General features: G+C 44.5%; 1 protein-coding gene across 9 annotated transcripts in view; it reads right to left on the bottom strand.

The window, feature by feature from the left end:
- The window catches only part of PPP1R12B (protein phosphatase 1 regulatory subunit 12B), a 119,613-nt gene that overhangs the window by 83,546 nt on the left and 18,673 nt on the right, over nt 1-17,394 (bottom strand). For all 9 annotated transcript variants that reach the window (XM_040536301.1, XM_040536303.1, XM_040536302.1 and 6 more), the window contains exons 2-4: nt 5,616-5,746; nt 4,704-4,822; nt 1,163-1,322 (exon numbers count right to left, since the gene is read on the bottom strand). In XM_040536301.1, the coding sequence (XP_040392235.1) occupies nt 1,163-1,322; nt 4,704-4,822; nt 5,616-5,746 (410 nt within the window). The remainder of the gene's footprint in view (nt 1-1,162; nt 1,323-4,703; nt 4,823-5,615; nt 5,747-17,394) is intronic.

Here is a 17,394-nt window from a genome sequence, read left to right as displayed (position 1 = left end):
CTGAAGCTTTGTATTTGAACTCACAGAGTGGCCATAAAATACATGAGAGTGAAACAATGTCAGCTCTCCGTGAGATCTGTTTATCATTACAACATTTAATGCAAAGGAGTAGCCGATCAGAACTAGACACCTTGCAAACGGCGAATGCAGCTTCCGTTGATGACTACTGGCAGCCCTCCCCTGAAAACCCACAGGATCGACATCCCGTATTGTTTAGGAGATATTAGATTTCTATTCCACATGATCCATGATGAATTACTGTTCTTGGGCACAGCAGAGGCACAGACAGCTCATAACTCAATTATAAGCTCTAATGAATGAATACAAAGAGGAAACATGAAGAACAACAAAGTTACTAGAGCTTGATAAGAAGCAGCTCTTGCACATCAAGTCATGGCACTTAAAGCTACGAAATAAGGAATCAAGCTGGATGAATGTTTCCAGAAAGGATTTTAACCTGGGAAATGGAGTAACCTTGCAGATAGATCTTTATGGGTACCTCCACCCAAACATTAATAACGGAGAAAAAAGCTTTCTTGTTGGAATCCCTGATTTGACCTCACCTGTAAAAATATTAATGCTTAATTGCCAGGAATTGCCACACCTGGCACATTTACGTTCATAATAAGCTCGTTTATGCTGTAGCAGCAGCACTGTTACGTGGTGGGATCTCTCTGTCACTGCTGATGGCTGCAAGAGCAGTAGCAGTAAGTGGCAGAGGACCGTAAGGTAAGGGAGGACACTGCATTTTTCTACTAGGCTGACAAGCCGGTCACGTAAACTGTTGGGGTGTTTGTGATGGCCATGCAGCATGTATTGTCACCTTGTAGGCTTAAGTTACACTTTCATCCCCTGACAGGGTTCATTTCCTAGCCCTAAAACTATTACTCTCATAGGGAAAGTTAACCTTCTAATTTATATCTCAGTCTCAGAAAAGCTTTAATCTCCCTGAAGGCCTAGAGGTACAGAAGAGAACCTTCCAGCCTCTATACATTTCTAGGTGAACCACCACAGCTGGGCACATAATTGTGCAAAGCCTTTTGAGAAGGCAGCAGCATAAAGATCTAGGTATGAAACACATTTCTCTCAACCGTAAAGCTAGACGTGTTCCTTATGGAAACCAGACTCAACTCAATGCACCAGCCATGGATGGAGTTCCTACCTCATCACTTCAGAATAGCCCTTAGCCGCAGCCACGTGAAGAGCTGTGGCACCTGTCCGGGGCTGCTTTATGTCTTCGATTCTCCCACTGTTCAGCCACTGTCGGGCATCCTGTAGCATTTGCTGCTCCTCTTCTTTTCTTGCCAGGTCTAGGTCTACACCTAAGACAGCAAAGCACAGAAGAGATTATCAAGTGAAAGCTCTCATGCACTTATTGAACTTACCGTACGTTTTATTTGCAACCTTTATTTGCAGTGTTAGCAACCTCTTTCCATCTTCCACAAAAATCAGCAAAAGCTTTTTCTAGGAGTTGGGAGAACTCCTGCATCGCTGTCAGAAACTTCAAAGCTGTCTGACAAAAACAAACAACAAACTCTGAAAGCTGAGACACTGGTTGCAAACCAGCCTGATCAGCTACTAGCTCAGCTGCGAACCAGGAGTGGTGGAAGGGTTTTATTCTAAATATGCAGAATTCCAGACTGAAATAACCAATTCATGAAGAACAGTATAACAAACTGAATTAAAACAACGGTGCAAGCATAATCTGCAGTGTAAATGTGAAGAAATGATCCTAAGACATCTTCTGCAAGACCAGCACAACCCCAACTGCATGCTCACTCAGAATTCAGTAAGCCAGCAAGCTGCACGTAAAGAGATTTCTGGACTGCACTAGGGCCACTCTGTGCACTCTGAAAGAAATATTTAATCAATTCCTTTGAGCTGCAAACCACCAGATTCTGGTAAAACAGTTCTAAATCATTTTGGGGATGGAAGGAGGAAAAAAAAAGGTCTACTCTGGTGGCATAAGGGATCTGCTTTAGATGCAGTCAGACAAGTGAGTCCACTGCTACATACATCTGGTATAAAGACACAGCCTTGCTGATAACAAGAGGGACAAGTTTTCCACCTGAGGAAACCACTGCTACTCTGTGGAGAGACCAGGTGCTTCTGGCTGATGGGCTGCTTCAATTAAACCTACAAGAGGCAAAACTATCTCAGGCTTGTTTTAGTGAGTGGATTTTTTCACGTTAATACGGTAATATAAGGATGACGTATCAATCACAAGCATGGTACAGCTCCGTACAAGATTAACCAGACTAGGGCTCTTGGACTCAGGAAAATAATATGAAGTAGATGACAAATTTCAAAAAAAAATCAAGAATGGTGTTGAAAAGCAACTGTCCCCATGGTTTAATTCTTTCAATATAACAACAACACGATTACCAAGGAAGCTGTAGGGCATTAGACTTAAAATAGAAAAAAAAAAAAACATTTATCAACTCAGATTCTGAATTGGGAAGTACTGCAGGATGTTGCAAAGACTAAAACAAGAATTATAGATTTGTAGAAGAGTAGCAGCACATCTGTAGTTATTAAATATAACGCTATACATGCTTGGAGTTCCCAAGAAAGACTGCACAAGTCCACAAAATAGAAATCCATGGGGGATTTGCAAATGTACAGAAAGCCCATCTGGCTCAGGAATTCCTTGAGGCACGGTGACTGGAGGCTGGGAAAATGCTTGGGAGGGGAACCATACAAGCTTGTCCTGTTCTTGTACTTTGCCCTAGGCATCTGCTTTCAGCTACTGTTGAAGACAGAGCTAGATGGACGCTTGTCTGAAGTTTATAACGCATTTATTCCAGCAATTATGATCCTTTTAAACTGTGTCAATGGGAAACTTCTCAGTGGAGACAGATGGTTGTTTCAGGGCATCTTAGCAGGATGCCGCTAATGTGGTGAAGCAATGAAAAAGCCAAACAGAATCCTATGAAGTGTCAGGCAAAATATCTGCAACAGAGGCAGAATTACTGCCTTGATGCCCTGTAAGGTTTCAACTATGTTATTACAGTTCTCATCACTCACTTTAAAGAGAGACAGGTTACAATGATGTAAAGAAAGGATCTCTATCTTCCTGGTCACCCAAGGAAGCCTGGCTGCAGAGAGGAGATGGGCATGGTTTGACCAGCCCTGTAAAACAAAGGCTGACCAGACAATTCTTCTCAAGTATGTGAGCAGAGTAAGCATGAGAGAAGAGCTATTTAAGCCAAAGTGGATGGGGAAAGGGAACACAATCAGGATAACTTTGTCATAAATACCACAAGACTAGAAAGTGAAAGTTTCTATTTACCAGAAAAAAGCATGATTCTGGGTAAATTTTCTAACAGGAGTAGTTGCACAAATAACAACCAGCTCTCAGACGGACAATTACAGACTCCCCGCTGGAACAGTAACACGATCAACAGAAGTAGCAAAGGACTGGTGTCTGCCTAATTACACCTGAAGATAACTTAAACAAAAAAACCTCCAACTCCACAAAAATCCACTAGGTGCCAAGCAGAACACACTGATTAGAGAAGACTGGATTCCATCTAGCATGCAAACAACCCCAACACCAACCCCTGGAGTCATGGAATCATCTAGATATAAAGGAATCCTGGTGGGTCTCCAGCCTAAATCCCTGCTCAAAGGAGGCAAACCTTCAAAGCCAGATCAAGTTGCCCAGAGCTGTACACATCCAAGTTTTGAATACCTCCAGTGATGCAGATGCCACAAATTACCTGGGTTCCTGTCCCAGCACTGCATCGCTTTCCTGGGAAGTATTTTTCCCCTTATTTGCATGCTCAGACCTGTGCCTTTTGCCTCTCCTTCTGTCACAACGCAGTTCTGAGAAGAGCCTGGCTCCATTGCCTTTTAAGTCTCCCCAAGAGGTAGCGGATGACAGCGGTTACATTCCTCCATTGACTTTCTCTTCTCAAGGCTAAACATGCAGTCCATACCTCTCAAACGTGACTATACTTCGGATAGATAACCCCAGTTCATCTTTTCCAACATAGTAGAGGTAAGTGCATCACTCAAAACCATCCCTGATGAACTTCACAGGTAGGACTTAAACTTCTTACATTATATATAAAGATGCCTAACCACTTGCAGATGAATTCAATGAGCATAAAGAAAATTTTACACTGGCGAATCATTTCTTAATTATGACACTAGTTACACTGTCCAAGTCGCTTCTACAAGTGATGGTTTTGCAGGGACAACACACAAAGCAGCACCCCAGACAGGCACACCCGATGAGAAAAGGGGAAATAGCTAAGCAGATGGGCTGCAGAAGTCTAGGTAAGGATCAGGAAAAAGCAGATCACTGAAGGCCAGACATCCCCATTTCCTGGTCCCTACTCTTGGCAGGACTGTGAATCTCACTTCTGCATGATCAAGTCTGAGTGTATTAAGACCTTTCATTGATACCAGAGGTCAGAATTAAAACTCACTTTTAAAGTAAATGTATCTAACGAATCAACTTTTGGTATTGTGATGTCTTGCTGCTAACAATTCTGCTAAGAGGGACAGAGACTGCACAACACAAACCTTCTGCTTTCATTCTAACATTCTGCTACTGAAGCAAAGTTTCTCTGCTGCCACTTGGTCCAGATTTCAGATCTCTCCATCTACAGACATGCAGAAAGCCTTCAGGATTTCTTTATAAAACCTCTTAGTTTTTGTGTTCTGACTCATATTCAACCCCACCACTGATTTACCTTGTTTCTTTACTTGTTCCAGAAGCAGGTCCTTCATGGCTGCTTCCTCTGCGATGTCAGATGGGACTTCACCTTCACTGTTCACAGCGGCCACATTAGCTCCATGACTAATTAAATACCTACACAAATGAGACCCATGCCAATGTATTAGAACTCATGTGCAGGCTTCAGAGCAACTTGTACAGTAAAGCAAGTGGCAGAACAAGATATTTGGCCTTCTACTTCAAGTTCAAATGAGTGTTCCATATTCTTATCAAATTTCAACTCTAGAAAAGTTCATTGTTAAATGCAAGGTCCCTGGTCAGTGGCTCATGCAAACAGCTTTTCTTTCTCTGTAGTTATTTAAATGACCCCAGTTCTTGCACTCATCTGATAAGATTATGCTTTTTAAAAAAAGATGAGAACGAAAGATTATCTGAGCTATCATCAAATTTTTAATTTGTCTTATTTAAAAACACGCCAACAGTTCATTCAGGAACAATTAATGCCTTCTTCAGCTCATACATCTCGTAACCAATAAAATTCTCAGAAGAAAAAAGTGTTTTAAACACCAATCTAGGAGGGTGAGGTAAGAAAAGGTAAAGGCATTTTTGAACATAAATTTTAAAACCAACCACCGTCTTTGAGAAATACTTATCAGTATTCATACTGCAGTAACTTTCTGGTAGCTGTGGTGGACTAATGAATCATAAATCATTTTAGTGGGACCAGCAAAAGACAACCATTTCCAGGCTCCACCTTCATCAGAACAAACTGAGGATCCACTAAAAGAAGGAACACATCTTCTCCACTTTCAATGTTGCTTCCAAGACATTGTATGAGTTTCAGAGCATCAGTTGTCTGTGTACCTGCTCCAAAGAGGAAGACGTGGAAAGTGTTATGAATACCCAGAATAGCCTGAAACTCACTCACTCTGCTATGTTCAGATAGCCACACGATGCCACTGCGTGAAGAGGGGTCCAGCCCTCGTTGTCTTGTTGGTTGACATTGGCTCCATTTTCTACAAGGAACTTCACCATGTCCAGGTTCTCATCTATACAGGCCTGAGGGAGAAAGGAGGGAGGGGAGCAAGCAGAGGGAAGAGTTGGAGAGAAGGAAGAAAAGAAAGGTGATGGTATTAAATTGGTGGTAAATCAAGTGAACAACTTCCATTTGCAGTTTATTGTCAGGGGCAATGCCTGGGCTGAGTTTCCCACACTGTGAGCTAGCATACTTTGAAACTTAAAGTAGCATGAAGCTGGGAACTAAACTAAAATAATTTCAGAAATTTCAAAAAATAATTGAAACTCGGAGTCCCTAGGTGGACCATCTCTGAATTTGCCCAAGCTTTAACCTTCTCACCAACTGATTTGTTCCCCTCCTCTCCCCCATGCTTAACTCCCTGGAGCGGGGCAAAGACACTGTAAAATGATAAATCTGTATCGGCTTTATGTACTGCATCGGATTCCTTTAAGCAAGGCAAGCTGTATGCTTATTTAGGTGATGCTGTTCCCCCCAAATGTCAGCAAAATAACATCAGAAAAATCACTGAAATATCACTAGCAGTAGGGATGAGCAGGGAAAATATAACCTCAAGACGACTGAGTAAGGCAGTCCACCTGTAGACTGGATGGTGCCCTGTGCAGACAGAATTATAGCAAAAGCAGAATTTTATACAAGTGACTGCATACAAACCGGATGGGACACAAAATGGTACACTTGGCTTAACTTCCTTATTCAGCAGTAGCTGTTTGTTTTCCTGACTATAGCAAAGTACAACGTTCTCTGCTAGCCCTACAGACCCAGCGAGCTGTGGACGAGACCGACAACCCTTTATTAGTTGCTCCATTAACTCCAGAGCCTGCACTTACAGAGACCTGCTAGCTTTGAAGTTGCCAAAAGAAAACCTAGCTAGATTTTCAAGTCTCAGCAGTTCTGTTAGGTGGAATTCCTCCTTCCTGAAATTCCTGGCTGCAGCACGTTCTGTGGTGCGTTCGCAGTTCACTGGAGGCTGCTATTTAAGGATGAGCTGGCAATTTAATACGTACGTCCCAATGCGTGTGCCTCAGCTGAGAAGCACCAGGCATGACTGGGAGGCAAAAGGGCCGTCTGTGACTGCGTGTTCAGCTGCAGGCAGAGACCTCGCTCCTCGCTGCGAGAAGGGCAATCCTGGCCGAGCGTCCTCCAAAACCCACAGCACTCGGTCCTTCACACCGCTTGATGTGGGCACATCCATCGCTATTCTAAAATGAGCACCACTCACTATTCTTCAGTTTCATTACTTGTTATAACAGGAAACGAATTGTCTTGAAGCAAACCCCCCAATACAAGCCCCCAGTGTGATGCAAGCCAGAGATTCCTGCTGTACCCGAGGCACAGGGGGACTCTCGTGTGCCCGCGCGCATGTAACTATGTTAAGGTCCCTGCCTACTGTACGTACTCTAAAAGAGATACACTCCAGGTTTCCATAATCCTAGAAACCATGCAAACAAAGTTATTAATGGCTTATGTCCTTAACGATGAACTCAAATGCAGTAGAAAGGCAAAGTAAGCAACGCACAGAGATGTGGATGTGGATATACAAAATGTAATATTCCCTTCTCAGTTCAAGAGGCAATTTTTAGGAGAATCTATGTCCGAGCCTGCAAGAATTCAGAGCTACGATGCACTTCACACTGCCACCCACATTGAGGGTAATATAGCACAAGTTTCCCCAACACATCTCAAACAAATCATACTTAATCTTATTGATGAGTTAATTACATTTTAACGTGGGAACACAACCGTTCCATGTCACTTTTTAAATAAAACTACCATCATGTAAAAGCGTATTGCTCTGACAATAGCCAAGACACGTTTGCCCACACAGAGGTTTCTTTTGAGGACCGTCACGTCTGGCCAAGTGCAGAATCACAGCCTCGCAGAAGAATTTTATCAGCGAGGCTCTGATAAAGCAGCGAGGTGGGCGTTTCGTGCCTGTGCATACTCACTCCAGAAGAAATGCAGCATAGCAGTATTACCTGCAGTTTAAGTGCCGAGCTAAGTTCAGCCTCGAGAACCTCTTCATACCGTGAGCTTTATGTGCATGTGATAGATGGAGTATTATATTTACACTGTTTATCATTTAAACCACCCAAACAGCTGCCACCCACTACCTCTGCACACACTGGGAGCAGGCCAGGAGAAGAGACCGAACTTCCTCGAGCCACTGGATATGCTGGACTCAAAAACAAACAAACAAAAAGTTTAGATGCATAAAAGAGCCCCCACACTTTTTTTTTTTATGCCTGTTACTGGCCTCATTATTCTGTTGGTCCCCATCCTTCATGTTTCCTAAGGAATGCATGCTGGGAACAGAAGGGATAATGGGATAAAACCCCACCTGTTCCTACAAAGAAATCTGCAGTAATTTGATTCGCCTGGCCCCTGAAGAGATAAAACGATGACAAAGTGACATTGGGTCAAAAAAAGCTACATGGGTGCTGACGACAGCAGGCAGGGCCTCGCTCTCCCAAGGGAACCGTAACATATTTCATGCTTGCTGGTTGCATTGGTGCTAGAAATTTTCTTCGTGGCAATGGTGGATCAAGTCCTTACTGGAGCAAAAATGTATTCTTTAATATCTAAGAAAAATAACCTCACTCCACCCTTCTGCACCTATCATGAAAAACTGCTGTTCGCGTTGTGTGATCAAGCGGTGTGATACTGCTTGGCAAATATTTATTTTAGCATTAGTTAGCGACACATACGAATAGGACTGAGCGGAGCTGAGTAACGTGAACAGTTGTATAAATGGCCTGAGGCTGAGCTAACTTTAACAGGTATGATTCTTTCCTGCCAAAAGTATCAAAATGTGCGAATTATGTAATATTACAAAAAACTATATCGGCCAAGATTCCTTCTCCGCTGCATTTCTAGAAAAGAAATGTCAGGAACTGGCATTCCACGGAGGTACCGAACAACCCCTCATCAGTTCTGAAAATCCCATTGCTGTCTCCCCAAAGAAACTATCAGGCATAGCATTATTTGCATCATTTCTTAGAACAGTTTTAATAAGACTTAAAGCAATAATTATGAGGTCAACAAGTGGGATAATAAGTAAAACGAGGCATTTCTAAAGATCTCCTAAACTTTAAGAACTTCAAAAACCGTATCAAATTTCGAACAGGCCAAAGGGCAGCCTGCAGGGGTTGCAATGTATTTCTACGTGTATTTTTAAGTGTCATCTGAGTAACATTTACACGTTTACACAGAATTCACATTTGCACATATATTTGTGGTGTTAATTGCTCCATACACAAGATCACTTTACCAAGCTATAAACACCAGGAACTCTCACTGGTTAGAAGTTCTCAGCACACATTTGGCCACCTAAAATTTGGAGAGCCCTGACTGCTGACACCCTATCCTCCTCCATAAAGTATCTGTTGTGTGTTTTATTGAGCTTAGCTGCCAAAATTAAGCACTGTAAAACACCATATAAGAAAATAAAAAGTTTCACTGAGTTTCAGAGGGTAAAGTTCACCTTCTGGTTAAGCAAAATAGGTTTTCTGAGGTTACTGGAGGAAGGAGAAGAGGACAAAGAGGAAGTGAAGCGGCAGATGTGTCCTCCCTTAAGTACTATTAATCCAATCTTAAATTTAGGAGAGTGGGTAACTTCAGTAACCTGAGAGGATCTATCGCTATGCAAAGTTCTCCTCTTTTATTTGATACAGCATTCCTTGGGAACACTGTAAGAATAACTGCATCGGACTGCAGTATTATGAAGCAGGCACCTGCCCCCCAACCCTGAAAGGGAGGAAAAAGTCAAAAGTAACGCTGTCTTCTCCGTGGGGAGTTATTAATTTGATGAAGCACTCTTCCCCTATTTTGCTGTTGGAATGTGCTTTGCAGAAAGAGAAGCAGACAGTTGGGCTTATTTCTTACAAGTTTAGGTGCTGCTAACGCTCAGCGGCTTTGTTTCATGTGTATTAACTGCTGCTAGTACACTACAAGAGGCTAAACGCAAATGAATTGCAGAGCACAGATTTGTTGTCTCTTTAACTTTTTAATTTCTTCTTTACCTTCTGTCCTCTACCTGTAAAAGACAGAATACAACCTTCAAGGAGATGAGACAGCCCGAGATATTCAGCAAGCTGATCTCTTGCCATTCTTGTATTTTTCTTGGCAGCGGGTTAGACCCAAGTACCTCTGGAACGGCACTAATGTATTACAGCTTTAGCAGCCTTTGATGCAAACTGCATCCAGTGCCCAGAATTACCGACAAACCACTCAAAGAAAGTTGGCTCGTACAGTTTAAATCCCGGGCATCGCTGGGCAAGCCTCCATCCCCAGCTCATGGTGTTCCTTCTGCTCCTGGCAGGGGACCAGCATTTAGCAGTTTTTCCATAGGGAGGAAGTGCTCAGTTTCTAAAATTTGCAGATACGGCATATTAGCTTCCCCCTCTTAGATAACAGGTGTAGCCCTTAACAGCCAGGGACACTCGCAGGATTTTTTTCGCCAGTAGCCACTGCCAACACATTCTTCTTTAAAGCATGAAGTTTACATTACAGCAACGAAAAGGGGCCACCAGGAAACGTTACAGAACAGCTCTGCAAAACTCTGCTTGCCTGGCAAGGCTTGTTCAACAACCAGACACAATCTGATCTTTATCTTGAATGAAACCTCATTATTATAATGGCATTGTTAGCGTTTGCTCCTTCCTCGGAGCACACAGAACACACAAGCTCCGTCTAACTTCTGATGAGTATCAGCAACGCAACAGCTCCAACTGCCTGCCGAGGCTTTCGGTTTGCATATCTCCTGGGCATCCCCCACAGGAGAGAGAGAGAGAGAGAGAAACATCAGGGAGCAGAAGGAGCCAGATGGGATCAGACCGAAGCGTTCACAGCACCAGCAATCGAGCTCCAACAAGTCGCTGGGTGGAAACGTGCAGCGCTGCTCACTGGGTAGGGGACGCACCAGCCCTAGTACACCCCACCCTGTGCTGGTGTGGCCTCACCTCGAGTACTGTGTTCAGTTTGGGGCACCACGGTACAAAAAGGACATAAAACTTACTAGAGAATGTGCAAAGGAGGGCTACAAAGATGGTGAAGGGCCTGAGGGGAAGACGTGTGAGGAGCGGCTGAGGTGCCTTGGTTTGTTCGGCCCAGAGCAGAGCAGGCCGAGGGGAGGCCTCATGGCTGCCTGCAGCCCCCTCACGAGGGGAGCGGAGGGGCAGGCGCTGAGCTCTGCTCTCTGGGGACAGTGACAGGACCCGAGGGAACGGCATGGAGCTGGGACAGGGGAGGGTCAGGCTGGGTGTTAGGGACAGGTTCTGCACCCAGAGGTGGTTGGGCACTGGGACAGGCTCCCCAGGGGTGTGGGCACAGCACTGAGCTGCCGTGGCTCAAGAAAGGTTTGGACACCGCTCTCGGACTTAGGGTTTGATTTTTGGTCCTGTGTGGAGCCAGGAGTTGGACCTGATGATCCTGGTGGGTCCCTTCCAACTTGGGATATTCTGTGATTCTACGATTTAGTCAACCCCCAGCCTATGACTTGTGCTACGTTCCCACTATATAATAAATACACACAGGATGGCAGGGAGGGAAGCAACCAAACCGCCTGATAAATTTCTAAGAAATCACTTGGGATCAGCTGAGTAGAAAGGAAAAAAAAAAGTAATACACTTTTGCTTTGCATGGACAAACAGGGTTGGTTACAATCCCTGAAGAACACGGAAGCAGTGGCAATAATTGCATGTCAGTGGTACTGTCACAGGCACCCACATTAAGGCAACTGCTTTCTCCACAACTTCGCCAGTATCATGGCAGTTTAACATAAATACGTTAACAAAACTCAGTGCGATGGTTTTCAGGCAGAACAGTTCTCGCCAGCACTTCAGTGCCAGCAGCTCCCCAGTAGCACGGGCGCTTCGGCTGCTGCGTACCTGTGTGGTTTGGTAGCACTGCGTACACGAGTGCATCTAACAAGGGTGAACTTGGCTGAGAGCATGTTGCACTTCTAAATGCAGTCCCATTGAGTAAATATTTAGTTTACAAACAGTATGTCGCATCACCCAGTGTCATACGATCACGTAATAAAATAGCAGCAGTGTGCATACAAGAGCTTGGAATCAAAGTCAGCCAGGAAACCTGTAATAACTACCGTGGTTTTAATTTTGGCTGTATTTAATTCCCTGGTGCTCCCTTCTTGGTTGGTTAGGATTTAAGAGAGAACCTATGCATTTTCTTGAGGCAGAGGTAAGATGTAGAAAGGGAAAAGACGACAGGGCTAGTGCCTTGGCTTCTGTGTTACATGCTTCTACTATGAATACATCGGTCTTGTGACCGAATCCTATCTTGGTGACTTCTGCTGTTTGGAAGAGTGAAAATCCAGTAATCCTGCGCGTCAGATTCTCGTGTAACACCCCTCATAGTTCCTGCATAGAAATCGCATTTGGTAACTCCACTTGTCACATGTAAATACAATACGCAAACTGGCACGTCAGACACACGCAGCCTTTTTACCGAGCGTTACAGATGTCAGGCCAGCAGAGGCCACGTGCCACCTCTCCTCAAGCACTCTGGTATTCTCCTCATCAGCCTCACAGGAATATGGCACCTCTTTACCTATGCAAAATGCTGCTGCTAAATCAGATTGCTCTATGAACTCACCTTATTCATCCTTTAACCATTTTCCAATTGAGGAAAGCAAGTGTTGCTACCATCCCCACAGCTCTTTATACATCCAGCCGTCCCCTGACATGGGTTGGCTCCCTCTGCTCCATCACTGATACCAATTCCTGTAACTTTTTAGTCAAAGTATTACCAAACACTCCTGAGATTCTTGCATACAACCCTATGTCCATGGTATGACATTCTCACACTGATCTTCAGGACCTTCTCTGTAACTAAATTGCCAAAGAAAGTCGCTCCATTTTTGCATATAGCAAAACAATTTATATTTTAGGTTATGAGATCCTCAGAGCAGGGACTATCTGCAATTGATTAAAAAGCACCCTGCTCTCCACACGATTGCATCAGTCAGGTAAACAACAACTTACATATCACTGAATCACTGCAGCTAGAAGGGACCTCAGGAAACTTCTAGTCCACCAACCTCCTGCTCAAGGCAGGGTCCACAGTGAACTCTGACCGGCTTCCTAGGCTGTGGATATGTATGTGTAGGATATCTGTGTGTGCATGTATGCATGTGCATATGTGCACACACACATTTATTCTTTGTCAATCCAGGGGCATTTTACAATGGTGGGGAAGGACGATTATATGCAGATTTGTATCATGTCTGCAGGCATTCTGAACCAGAATTGACTCACCTCCATTGCTCAGACACTTCACTTGCCCAAACCTTTAGCTTTCTGCTCCTGAACGATGTTCTCATGCTGGAAACCCGACCTAGACTCATTTGGATGGCAGAGGCTGCACCACCCATGAGCTACAAAAGATTCTGCATTAGATATGGGGCGACAAGTGGATTTTGTTCATACAAACTTCTTCCTAACATTACCAGCGGGACTGTTTTTGACACGATCAGACAGAACCACATCATATTCAAACTGATTAAAATGTTTGGGTTTTATTTTGAGCTAGAGTGTTACTGCAGTGAATGCAGGCAATAAAAAGTGGTAGGCAAGAAGCAGAACGTTCTCTGAGTGCATGCAAATGCAGTCTTGAATTCAATCTGAGACCACCCCACAACAGCTTAAGTAGGTTTAAACCCAGATTGCCAGGGTCCCACCTGCCCCAGCCATATGTTCCCACACCTTGCCTTGCACAAGATTTATTTATCTATATTTTCAAAGTGTAAATTAGACTTAAAGAAACAGATACACCCAGAGGGTGCTGCCTGTCTCAGCTAGGTGGGATGTATTACCCTCACAGTACCTGTCCTTTTCCACTGCCTGCAGACCAGCACAAACCCATTCACAACAGGGTGAGACAATTCCCCCTCCCCTTAAGGGCTTACCGGCAGTCACAAGGGAAAACTCCAAGAGCCAACATTTACCATCTCACTCCTTAACCTTAGACTTAACATGGTTCTCTTTACCACAACCTTATGGCTGTAAGATTAATACAACTAAAGCACTTTGAGGAGTTTTATAAATGGTTAAGGTGTTACTGCAAACCAGAGGAAAACCTTTACACCAGCAGACATTAACTGTTAATAAACTGGACTGGAAGAATTAGTAGGCCGGTAAAGTCATGCTGCCACAACACATAGGTCACAGTCAGAGGAATTAAATGGCAAGACTTACTTATGTTATATTCTCCTGTCATAAGTCTAAAATATATGGAATAAGGTTAGTCTGGAGACGAAGGGAGTCAATCTTCCACTGAATGCAAATTTAAGAGTAAATATATGATGTCAACATACAGTGCAAACCAGCCAGCACTCCACAAACGAAGGCAAGCCCGATGACAGCTGAACAGCATCAGGGTTAAATCTGGGAACACAGAGAGAGGAGTTCACAGAAAACAAAGAGAAAAGCACTCCCAAAATAGCCTTGCAACTGTCACCACTAGCAATTGTCAGCACTGAGAGGTATGACCTTGCCATTGTGTCTCACGATCACAGCTCTACACTTAAGGGGGCATTTGTCAGAGTCGGCACTACCAAAAATTCCACTTTCAAGTGATCCTGCGTCTCCAGCAGCATGGACTGCATTTGCCAATGATTTTGAGAAAAACAAAGCAGCTTTTACTGTTGCTCCTGCAAAACCACGGAGCATCTGTACCTCCCCTTCTCTCTTCTCAGCTCTGGCTTCACAGGGCCCTTATAGCTAGAATATCCTGCACAGGCACTTCTGTACCAGGAACTTAGTTTTAAAATCTTTATATTTTAATTTCCTCAGGCAAGTCTAATTCCAAAGCAATTGTATTAGAACCAGCAGAAAGAGGTAGCTTCAGTATTAAAAAGAGCAGGGGAAAAGGGAGGAAAATGAGGTAAAAAAGTACTATTCATTTTCTAGTCTGATTAATTATCTATGTTGCTTAATTTTTTTTAAACAGCAGTTGAGTCATACTTCTCATGCAAGCAAGAAAAGAGATATGGATTATGTCAGATTTTTCTATTGGAAAAAAAAATAAAAGCCAACAACTAGAAGTACTCAGCAGTATCCATGCCACTCATCAAAAGAAGCTAATAACAAATCTCTTAGAATGATTAGCACAACAAAACTCCAGGAGAGCACAAGGGAAAAGAGGGATACGTGCAAAGGCATAATTATGTCATGAACATAGCATTTTCAAGATGAAATAGCAGCATGAACTATCAGGCGGAGAATTGCTTTGGACAGAAACCACGTTTTGCAGCTCTCCATGCCTTCACATACGCGCTGGGGACACAGACTTATTTAAGAGGAGGTAGATGTAAATATCTACTGCGCTAGGCTATTGATGGGTTAGCTGAACATCTGTAAAATTCTTTCTAATTATCAGGGGACTTCTGTTTTCGCTATGCAGCAATGATACTGCCAGTGAATGCTGAAGCACCACGCTTCACTTCACCATTGGCTGGAGCATTATCTGCTCTCGCCGAGGTAGCCCTCGGCATGCCAAAGCTTCCAGCTCTGCCTTCTTTGGGAAGCAGGAGCCGTTGCGGTAAAGAAAGAGAAGGTCGGCTGGACACGCACACACTCCCCGCTTGATCCAGTCAAACACAGATGGCACCACACTGGGAAGAAAGCGGGATTGCTCTGCTTTTACAGGCTGCTAGGAGGATGGGCGCAGGCACACAGGACTGCCCATCTTCCTGCCCCTCGTTTACCATTTCCAATCTAATCGCATTCTGGCAGAAGTAGCGAGGTCAGCAATGACCACAGACACACATATTTTACAATGTAAAGAGCCGCTGGGATCAACCCCTTCTGCCAGCTCTTCCAGCCTCATTATTTGTGCTTCCGTGCACTCAGAACCTACACTGAATTCATCTCTTGTCCCAACAGGACCCAGCACTGTGATTCTCCACTTCCACCATCACGCTTTTCCTCTGTAACTGATGGACTGGTTTGCCACTTCCATTTACAGACCTGAGGACATACCTCCATCAGTGACAGGCCACGTGGGACTGACTTTAAAATCCAGTCTAGATTATCATTTTACTCTCTCCCTTTTCATCATCTTCATCCCCTTAATTCCAACATGATTTTAATACCCATTATTTCAATCAGCAGCGAGTCCAGTACTTGATCAAGTGCCAACACTAAAAATAAAGTCTTTCTGACACTAAAAAGCAGGGACTGCCAGTTTTCTAATGGCGCAGAGGAGCATTAGCATTTCAAGTCTCACCAGTTTAGTCATTCTGACCACTAAGCATGTCATTTCTCTCCCACTCAGCCAGAGCTCCCTGGCACTGGATCAAGACGTTATATATAAAATCCTACCCTTAAATTAAGGAAGTTTTAGTTCCTGATTGAACTAACTACATTTCATAATGAAAAAGCTCACAAGCATTTCACTCCTGTGTGGAAAGCAGAAGTGTAGCTGCCACAGGTTCACTCAGCAAGAAGACGTCCTGCTGACAAGCCCCTTGTTCCTCAGCTCCACAGGTGCCCCGTCAGTGGTAACCGCACCTCGTCAGCACAGCTCCTGCAGGCATTTCCACAAAGCCAGCGAAATAGCTGATGGCAGAAACCGTCTATATATTACATAAACGCATGCTCTGAATTTCCAAGATGCCACCCAAGAGCAGCTTCAGCTGGCCTGGTGTGGCCTCCTGCAGCGTGGGGTTGACGCATGGCCCCGCCGGGGGCTGCAGAGCAGCATGGAGGGGCCGACGCCAAAGGAAGCCCAGCCCTGTCAATACAGGGAAAAGATCAGCTTTCAGCCCTCTCGGACTCGCACCACACCTGTGGGGATGGAGAAGGGCTGGGCCGTGCTGTGGCAGGGAGAGCGGCCCGGCAAATGCTCGGTGCGATGGCTGGTGAGCCAGGCCTGGGCAGGAAGGGCCTCTCCGGGCCTTCTCCTACCCACAGGCATGTAAAACAGCTGCGAATGATTTTTAGCATCGACTTGGCAGACTAAAGGTGAGGTTGGCTACCTGACTGCAGAACTCAAAGCGGGGACAGGTCACTTCAGGCTTTCTTTAGTCTCTTCCCGGCCCACTTTAACTGTGGGCTGCAGAAGCCAAAGCCAGCGGTGGCTGCGCACTGCCCCGTCCGAGCCGCGTCCAGCAGCCCTGTCCCCGCAGCGTGGGGCACAGACACGTTTGGCAGCCCCAGGAGCTCAACTGGCTCACAGTGGGACCAGGCGAGCACTGCACTGGTATGAAAAGCCTATAAGCAAGAGCAAGTGGAAGCGCAAGACTGAAGTAGTCTTAAGCTGCCATATAACCATTTACTTGGATATTGTGCTTATGTCAAGATGTCTCCTGCTATATATGACCAAAATCCTTTTGTTTTTTCCTACCGAAAAAGCAAAAAAGTCACCCCAGAGCTAGTTCTGCTTTCACAGAAGCCCAGCTCTTCTTTACACCCACACCAAAGCTCTCACAGGCGAAGTACCCTGAGCTCCCGCAAACACTGACATGTGCCCACTTTCCACTAAGCATGGGCTACTATGAAAACAGCAGCTATACGCAGAGACATCAAAACATGACTGCAAATGACAAGCTAGAGTAGCTTCCTTTTGTTGATCGATACGTTATTCAGAAGCAGAACGCTATGCTCTTGGTGTTTGTGCACATCATTATCTTGTAGTCACAGCAGTTTTT

This window comes from Cygnus olor, chromosome 24, assembly GCF_009769625.2.
Source record: "Cygnus olor isolate bCygOlo1 chromosome 24, bCygOlo1.pri.v2, whole genome shotgun sequence".
Taxonomy (NCBI): Eukaryota; Metazoa; Chordata; class Aves; order Anseriformes; family Anatidae; genus Cygnus; species Cygnus olor.
The sequence above is the reverse complement of the archived record's forward strand: the minus strand, read 5'-3'. Positions and strand labels throughout refer to the sequence as shown.